Genomic DNA, 9,636 nt, shown 5'->3' on the forward strand with positions numbered 1-9,636 from the left:
ACTGGTCATAATAGAGTGTAGTGTTTGCATTTGCCTTGAATTGGTCTGAAAGAGGGTATTCTGCTGGCCGGCACCTGGGGGGTGCACTAAAAAAGAGCAAGGCATTCATAAAGAAGAGTGCAAAAAACCAGGCTGGTCCTTTTATATGGCCGAGTACCGTTAGACCGCCACACACAATCCAAGCTGATGGAGCAGCAGGAGAGGAGGCCAGACAAAGCCACCCCGTGAGGGACCCGAGACTCCAACTCCTTCTCCTTCCACCACTACCATACTCTCCTGCCATGTTTTATAGGCTTGGCTGCATTAACCACGGCAGCCTAATCAACCTGCAAGAATGCTGTCCTAGATTGCCACCCTGACACAATGTGAGGCAGGGTATGCTCTCCACATTACTGCTTTAACCCAAACATTGGGTGGTTTCCACTGTTCGGAGTCTCACATTTCTCCCTGGGTCAAAGGATGATCACCCCATCAGTTCACCCTGACACCAATATGGGATCTGTTGTTAAATCACAGCATTGTGCCTTCGTGTGCTCCTGCATTATATGGTGTAGAACTAATGACATTTTTCATTGGTCTGTTTTTTTGTACCCATTATATAAATTTCGAACATATTAGTTTAAGATCTATAAGAAACTAGAGAAAACACATACTACCAAGCACATGGAGAATCTCCAACTTAACGTTTAGAGATTTTATTGCATAGAGAGAAACACAATGAAAATCATCTACAAACATTTTTCTCCAGTCACTTTAATTACAGTGCTTTTTTTCCTCACAAAACAAAAGCCTTACATAAAAAACACAAACTTAAGTAAGAGATTAATATAGTCTTCAAACATTTAGACAATTATAATTAAAAAAAAAATGCTTAATGCAACCCAGAGTAATTTTCAGAGCAGTAAAGTTAACACCCACACCTTTTAGAAAAGAAGAGGCAACATGTGTCTTGGATAACAAGGCATATGTATGTACTTCCTGTTTACCCCAAGGACAATGTGCTGCAAAGGAAGAATTAATGGCACTATATATATATATATATATATATGATTTTGTATTGCCATTAAAATGCCATTTACCAGATTGTGATGAATTCAAAAACAGGCATGACTTGATAGAGCCATTAGTGATGACACTAAGGGTGTTGTAGTGTGCAACTCTTTTAGTTACAATTGCCTCGCACAGTTCAGTTACAGTACAGGGCTGTGGAAATAATTACTCAGTAGGTAACATTTCCTGTGCAGGCTAATGTTGTAAACACCCAGTAAATATGCATGCCCTTAAAAAACCAACGGAACACATCATGCAGTTTTACTAACAAGTATATTGCAAAGGCAGCACATGATCAACCTGAGACTCAGAAATACAAAAACCCAACGCTAACGCAACAGACTGCCTCTCAAACAACTGTAAAGCAGGTAGATATGAGATCATTGCATTTCTCAATTCAAGCCAACGCAACTGTATTATCAAAGGCTGGCAAGTGTTCACAGATGAGGAGTTCTCAATTTGAAAAGAGTGATGTCAGTACAAATAATATGCCAGTGTTGACTAAATGGTAATTTGGGGACTGGTGCATGTAGTCACTGGTTAAAGTAACCATAGTAGCTGCAAGTAGTGCATCAGTGTATAATTCTTTTTTTGGAAAATGAAAAGCCCCTCACGGATCACTCTCTACAGTACGTGTGACAAGATAATAACAAGTCATCAGATTGCATTGAGGTCCTGCGGCCAACATGTGCTGGTAAATTCTTATTCACTGCCTCCCTTTTTCTTAGTCAATGCACACATGGCTGCTGGTCAGCCACAAAGAGAAAAGTAACCATGGTAGAATCTATAAGAGTGCAATAAGCTGCCCCATTACCAAATATATTTACAATTACATAAAAAAAAATGTTTTACAAGAATAGATCAACTCCACCACTGGCCATGTATGCTTGTGTTAATAACTGCTGAGGGCAGCTTCCAGAAGGTTTTTGTTTGTTTGTTTTTTGTTTTCTTTTGTTTGGACAGGGTAGCTCAGTTTTGCAACATCTTGAGAGTAGATAGCAAGGGATTGAGTGGAGTAGGTAGGTTTTGGATAGCTGTGCTCATTAATGGTTCTTCAGCTGATTAGACAGCCAATCCAGTCCTTCATAGAGACCATCTCCAGTGGTGGCACAGGTTGCCTGGATGTACCAGTGTCTGTTGCGTAGGGAGTGAAGATTCATCTTGTCTGTGAGTTCTGCAGCATTCATAGCGTTTGGAAGGTCCTACAAGCAATACACAGACAGAAAAATATAAGAAGCCTGGCCTGTATGTACAATAAACCAAGAGATAAAAACTGTTGTGATAAATACTTGTTTAAATGAAAGGCTTTGATAAATGATTACTCACTTGTTTGTTGGCAAACACTAACAGGACGGCGTCACGCAGCTCATCCTCTGCCAACATCCTCAGGAGCTCTTCACGAGCCTCCGTACAACGCTCTCTGTCATTGCTGTCCACAACAAAGATGAGACCTGGAACAAAAGCAAACGGGGAAAAAAATGAGTGAGTGCACATTGTGGATCTTTTGAACACAAATATGTGAAAATTTTATGAATACTAATGGCAAAGCAATTTACAACATATAAACGTACCCTGTGTGTTCTGGAAGTAATGACGCCACAGCGGTCGGATTTTGTCCTGACCACCGACATCCCACACTGTGAAACTGATGTTCTTGTACTCTACTGTCTCCACATTAAAACCTAGTAGGGAAAAAAGACAATCACATTAAAAACAAACTCAACTCCCTCATTCCATAGTGATAATGCAACCCGGCTCCCTGGAATAGTATTCATCACCCTGTGTGATTTTAAACGCAGAACAGGCATTTAAATCATTATCTCACACGCTGTTATTTACCTATTGTGGGAATGGTCGTCACAATCTCTCCTAGTTTGAGTTTGTACAATATTGTTGTTTTTCCAGCAGCGTCAAGACCCACCATAAGGATCCTCATCTCCTTCTTCCCGAACATTTTAAATAACCCTGCAAACATATTCCCCATGGTGGCAAGTGATAGGAACCTACTTTGGCAAAAATAAACCTGTGGAGAAACAAAAGATCAATTGTTAAAATGAGGGCTGATACATAACAGACATGCATCAACTTTTTGATAAAGTGATTAAAGCAAACATAAAGTTGTGAAGGTTTGTTTATTATATATATTTCTGTATAATTACAACCTGAATACAAATTAGTCTTGGAAGATGTCTCCCTGGGCTTTAGCAAACTGTGATGGGCACAATTTTCTGACACTTTATAGACTAAACGATAGGGGTTTGTTTGTTCAAATATGACCACAAACAAGTAGGCTATCTCTAATATATGGCTTAAACACACTTTTGTTTTTTTTCATCTTAAGGTGCACTGTATCTGCATGTGCCCTACAGTATTGCTGCCTACCTTAAGTAAATGCTGGGTAACATCCAGTCTTATTAAAATCTCAGTTTCTACTTATGTTACTGTATTAAAATTATATTTATATTTAGATTATATCATGTTAATCCAAACTTACTGTTATTCAAATAGAAATGTCCTCTTTTTTTTGATAAATTAATAGAACGTTTTTTCCCCAGGTGATCAAATAAATATTTGGAGAGATCTGAATCTGTAAATGTTACCACTTGAGGTTTTGGCTTTTAAAAATATTTGCAGGACAAAATTTCATCACAAAAACTGATACCACGTTAAAACATGCACTGCTTTAAAACTGTTTTATGATTAGCCTACATCTAATCGTGCCAAGGACTCAAACAGTGAGCATATTAATTTCGGTTATAGGGTTTGACTGATGGGAGGCGTCCATATTTGTTTTCTGTGCCAAGTCGGATATGTGGCAGCTTTTGGAGTTTCACAGTTGACACGAACACGTTTACAAGTCGAAAACTAAGCACTTCAACTCAAACTACGACAAACCCCTTGTAAACATTTTTAAACACAGGAGGCGTCGAGAGGAGATGATGCTGTCACCTACGGAGAGTTAAGGTGACGAACAGGACTAGCCTTGTCCAGGACGACGAGCCGCCGACCTGTACTGTCTAAAGTCAACAATTAACTGTACATGCATTAAGACAGGATATCAGGAGCCCAGCTTGTTCATAATGTCTAAAACTATGAGTACTTTTACCTCATTACGGTGCAGTGCTTAACGTTGTCCGACTACGTACACGAACATACACACAAGCACGGTTAGCTTTTCAAGGTGTATTGCTATTACTCCTCCGACTGGTTCAGTTATTGACGGTTTATTGTTACATTTCTTGTTTTCAGGACGTTGACGGCTCTTACTGCGCATTTTCAACGCATTCAGAATAAAGTAGGGGCCGTCAACATGAGTAATAAACTGAGGAAAATACAAATGGTGACTTAGATAAACTGGCTAACGGTGGTCGGTTAAGTTAGCTCGCAGCTGCGGCTAATAATGTTGCTCTCGGCGTCGTGACTGCCGTGAACGCGGCCACACGGACGATTTAGCGTTGCAAACGCGTGGCTTTTTAAACGACTACATCCGATGAAAACGACACTAGATTAGGTTCATTAAAATCTCTATTTTTCACTTACACAGTTTTTTTTATTCCCTTCCCTCTTCAAGGCGTTTCCGTCCTCAGGAAAATGGCGACAGTTTGACACGTCAGAGGTTCCGTTCCTGCAAAACTTCCGTGGTCGCCGTCAGGCTGGGAGGTGTCGCCCCCTGCGGCCAAGGGGAGAACTACAGGCCCTGTGGACAGCCTAAATTGTTCTACATTGCTTACGGTAATTGTTAATTGGCCAATTTGGGGTTTAACCCTCCTAATTGGCGTTTTAAAACACTAAACCTAAAATAGTCAATGACAAACTGCAATGAAGTTCGACAATCATAGCTCCTAGCATGAATACATGGTGAACAGTTAGTGAATGATTGAAGCAGTCTGAAAAAAAAAAAAAAAAAAAAAAAAACCTCCATGTAATTCCATGTCCATCTACAAGATTTTTTCCCCCAGAGATTTCAGCTGCATCTGGTCTTTAATGGTCAGCGGATGGATGTGGACAGTCAAATAGTGAGCTTGCATGTAAAAACTTCCTTAATAGATATACGGTGCAACCTATATTTTAAATTTATATCAAAAGATTCAATATCTGTTTTAAAGATTAGTTATGGGTGCTTCATAGTAGAACTATATTCACACTTAATTCACACTTACAGTGACAATATGGTGTGTAATAGTTTATTATCAACTACTGATTATGTTTATGTTCTGATAAATGTATAATTATTTAAGCCTAAATCAGTAAAGGAAACTGATAGATTAACATAAAGTATTACATACGTACATGTATAGCCCAAACACTTAATGGTCTTTTATGGGGGAAAAAATGTAGAATGAAATAAAGCATATCAGTAGGCTATATCTAAAATGGGGTTTATGCATAATCAAATGTGATACACAGCCTTTATCTGGTCTAATGTGAAGCTGTTTAAAAGCATGGAAACTCCCTGTATAGTTTGAAATTATGAGTTATTCCCTGTCTGCATATTGTCTAGACTCTCTGCTTATAAAGTGATGACCTAATCTGTCATACTATACAGTTTAGATTCATTTAAATCTATGGTATTTGTTTTCAGAGTCAATTGAAACAGCAATTTCCACTTCTTTCAGGTCTACCACTGGGTCATTAAGAAAAAGTCTAACTGCGTTGTTGTTGTTGGGCAGTTAAATTTTAACCAGGGTCAACTATGCCTGCTACACCCAGCAGAGGTGGCAGCAGGAGGGGAGAAGAGCAGCAGAGAACAGCGGGAGGGGAGAAGGGTCTATGGTTGGTGATGGACCACACAGTGAAGGCTCATAATGCCGTCTCATTCTGCAACCATAATTTGTGGTTATGCCCTGCCAAATGCCTGAGAGATCGCTCTCAGCATATTTTCACAGCAATGGCTGTCTTTTTTTTTTCTTCTTTTTTTTCTCCATGTGTTTGGAAGATGTTTACCGAGTACCAAATGATTAGTTTCTTGTAGACTCACATATTTGACTCAGGGTCATTCAGCAAATTGCCTTTTAATCTGGCCACTAAGTTGCAATAGGCTACAGTTGCAAAGCCAATGTTACAAACAAATATTGAAAGTTCTATTTCATTGTAAAAATCAAACAAACACTGAGAAAATTCATTATGGTCTTTATCTCTCTCTCTTTTCCTCCTGTATTTTCCATATTTCCCTCCAGATATTGTCAGAATTCAGACAACTTGGTTGAAACCATCAGGGAAGCTTACAGCATATTGTCAAAATGTATAGGCTATTTCAAGTTGTTAGAATGTTAGAGCATGCAGCTATTAAAAGATTGTGATAACTTTGATCAAACCTTTTCAAAACACATCTTGTTTAGTAGCAGGTTCAGGTCAAAGTTTGTCCACTAACAAGTTAAGAAAGTCATACTTGCATAACAAACCATTTCACTCAATGTACTATACAATATGAAGAAGATATATTTCATAAAATAGTCATGTCTTATGCTTTTCATCTTTAAAACAAAAGAGTGCAAAACCACCAGTTGCCCAACACTGAAACTGCTGCACTGTAATTTCCTAATTGCAAAATCCTATAAATTCCAAACCAACCAACCAACCATCCAACTAACTAACCAAAAAAAGGCACTTTCTTAATAAAGGACAGTTTAACAAGACAAGCTGTAAAAAATATTGCCATAAAGTTTTGTTTGATTTAGTGATCCAACATATAACAAAGCAAAAGTCAAACCCACATTCTCCTCTTTGCATTGTCAGAGCACAGGTGCAGGTGTTGAGGTGTGACAACACTGATCAGGGCAAACACGTGCAATGAAACCTGCCAAAATGAAATTTTATTACTGCTCTGTCTTCTGTTGCACTCCTTAGCCAAATCACAGATCTGGATTCTGAGATACTCCCTTTGTTGGAAGTTATACCTGCAGGCTGTTGTCTCCTAAGATGAACATTTTGAATTCAAATGAAATACATGAGGCATAAATCATGCTAGATAATCTCATAAAGAATCTCCCAATTAGCAACAAAACCCTTACCCGAAGTAAACTGGAAAAAGAGGAAAAAACAGGTTTTATTTTGTTGACATTGAGTCATTTGCAACGTACCATGTAACGAGCCGAGGGTACAGTTAAGATCCTGGAAGTGCTAAATCCATCGTCTAATGCTTAACAGACAAACGCAGCGGTAACATCCATCTGAAGGGCTCCTCTTTTTCCTCCTTTGCGTCTTCATATCTCTCCAGATACTGACAGTTGTGATGTGTGGACAGAGGACTAGAAATAGGACAGTAGGGGGTGTTTATATCTCACTCATACACACACACACACACACACACACCCTCAAAGCACACACACAAACACACAAACAAATTCTAATGGCCGCACTTGTATACACTCTTAAAACTTTCTCGCTCACATGCACAAACACGCACGGGCATGGACACACAAATGCACGTGCATGTTTTCTCTTCTTTCATTCAGGTCAAATGTGTCCCCAGACCACCTATCCCCACCTGGGGGCCAAGGCCCCAGAGAGGACAGCTACAGTAGGACTGCTGTGATTTTCAAAGAGGTAATCCCTCTCTACAGAAAAATATACTTTGGATAAATTCCTGGGCGATGTATACAGACTACACCATCACCTGTGAGGCTGTGTCAGTCATGGCCAAATCAAAGTACATTTGTGGCTGATGAGGCTTCTCGGCACTTTGTGAATGGACGAGGGCTGCCAAGGGGCCAAACAGGCTTTGCAGTAGGAAGTGGGTAAGGATCTCAGTAGGGGCCTTACTCCCCTCTGAGACGAGGCCTAGCAAGGATAAAAACGCTCAGTAAGGGGCTTGGGAATGCTGAGCTGGTGTGTATGTGTGTGTGTGTGCGCATGTCTGTGTGAGCGTGTGACAGAGGCGGGGAGAGAGAATGTGTGTGTCCCCATAAGTGTGTATGTATAAGGGAAAGTGTTATCTACAGTTTCATGAACCTTCACATTATGTTAGAAAACTTATTTTGGATTTGGTATATGTGCATAGCGTAGGGTTTCAATAATCATAATAATCATGATAATAGACACGCATTATGAAATGGCCCTTAGGCAAGCAATAGACTGCTGTGTGAGTCGTACAAAGGAGCTGGTTTGGGCTAAGCAGAGCTGGAACTCAGATGGACAGGCATGGGATGCCTCCCTCTGCGTCTCATGTACTGGATTATAGGTCGGGCAAAATACCAAAGGAGGTGTGAAGCAAGAAACAAACCGAACATTATTACAACGACCCGCATCGTTGCCATGAGAGGATCCATGCTGGCTTCATCCACTGGCAACAAGTGCCACTGGGCACCCTACCCCACGCCTTTCACAGTAGGGGGCGCTACAGAGAGAGACAGGCCGGGGCAAAAGGATAAATGTGCACCAGTGTCGCCTGCCAATCACCTTTGTATGGTGATTGTTGGCGCCCTGAAAAGGTCGTTAAGGGGATTTACATAACATTTTGCACTCCGCCCCGGGTGCATACGGAAATGTTTGATTCCATATTGAGTCATTACTGCATGAAGATTGTTCTTATGTATTTTGACAGCACACTCTATGGAAACAAAGGTAGTAAGGTGATCTGGCTGGATAGCAGTTAAGTGTATGAGATACATATTCATGGGTTTTGGCCATAAGCATCTGCATTTTGCTTTGGGTTTTTTTTCTCTTCACATTTACTAGACGCCCCCCCCCCAAAAAAAAAAAAAAACTTGGGAAATATAGACTTATGCATTGTTAGTACCACAAATAACCTTGTTTTAATTCAAATTTGGTCTCCGATGTGAGCAACTGTGATACCATACATATGAAATTATTGAAATATTTGTTTTCATTTTCCATGTGTCTCGTTCATTCCTCCAGTGATGATATGTGGGAGCCATTGGTGTTGATGGGAGTTGTCCTGCGACATCCGTGACAGATGGTTGAGACAAGCTCTTCAACGATGCACTTCCTCAGAAAGGACATGGGGCCTCTGGCGTCGAATGGGGGTTGGGGGTAGAGTGTATTAAGGATGGGAATCGCTGGCTTGCAGGATGTGGGTATACTGGCAAGGTGTAAGGGTACACATAGAACACCACGTTCATGCCAGAGAACTGGATTTCCTGGTAAAGGATGACTTGGTTGGACGTGAGGTTACCATGGTCTGTTCCTCCAAACACTCAGCACCCTTTAAATGACCCACATTACCAGGACATTTTGCCACCTTCGATGTACTTAAAGGAAGTTTTGACTGATGTTATGAGACTACGTCTGCAGCTCTCTCTTTGATACTTGCTTCAAGCATCCACATAGGTTATGACGAGCCATTGCAAGATGAAACAATAGTGAGGATAAAAGTATTTCTTTGAAAGTCTTTTTTGTTTCTCTCAGGGGGTTGGTTTGAAGTTGATTCTTGTTTGCTATGTATACAGGTTTTTAAGGGCTGTCCCACCCCTGCTCCCTGTTTTAAATCCAACTATATCCCATTGGAGGAGGCATCAAAGATTAAAGTGTGAACCTGTTGCACCTTGGGGTAGATAATTGGTTGGAATGCACAGCATGTCGAAGCAGGGCCTTGAGGGCAACCAGCACCAACCAAAACTCATGGCA

The 9,636-nt window shown here is 40.4% G+C and overlaps 1 protein-coding gene across 1 annotated transcript; it reads right to left on the reverse strand.

The window, feature by feature from the left end:
• Window positions 1-671: 671 nt before the first annotated feature.
• Window positions 672-4,658, reverse strand: arf1 (ADP-ribosylation factor 1). The gene is made up of 5 exons (XM_083990837.1): window positions 4,591-4,658; window positions 2,890-3,073; window positions 2,622-2,732; window positions 2,377-2,501; window positions 672-2,252 (listed from the first exon to the last, which is right to left on the reverse strand). Exons 2-5 carry the CDS (start codon window positions 3,032-3,034, stop codon window positions 2,094-2,096), a joined length of 540 nt encoding a protein of 179 aa, XP_083846963.1. The 5' UTR covers window positions 3,035-3,073; window positions 4,591-4,658; the 3' UTR covers window positions 672-2,093.
• Window positions 4,659-9,636: the final 4,978 nt, after the last annotated feature.

The sequence above is a fragment of the Trachurus trachurus genome, assembly GCF_905171665.1.
Source record: "Trachurus trachurus genome assembly, chromosome: 17".
Lineage (NCBI taxonomy): Eukaryota > Metazoa > Chordata > Actinopteri > Carangiformes > Carangidae > Trachurus > Trachurus trachurus.

Excerpts from the sequence above, each read along its gene's own strand:
- arf1 (XM_083990837.1), bottom strand. The coding sequence starts at position 3,034 with ATGGGGAATATGTTTGCAGGGTTATTTAAAATGTTCGGGAAGAAGGAG. Across the intron at positions 2,733-2,889 it reads GACGACCATTCCCACAATAG|GTTTTAATGTGGAGACAGTA; the intron begins GTAAATAACAGC and ends TTTCCCTACTAG. Across the intron at positions 2,502-2,621 it reads TTACTTCCAGAACACACAGG|GTCTCATCTTTGTTGTGGAC; the intron begins GTACGTTTATAT and ends CTTTTGTTCCAG.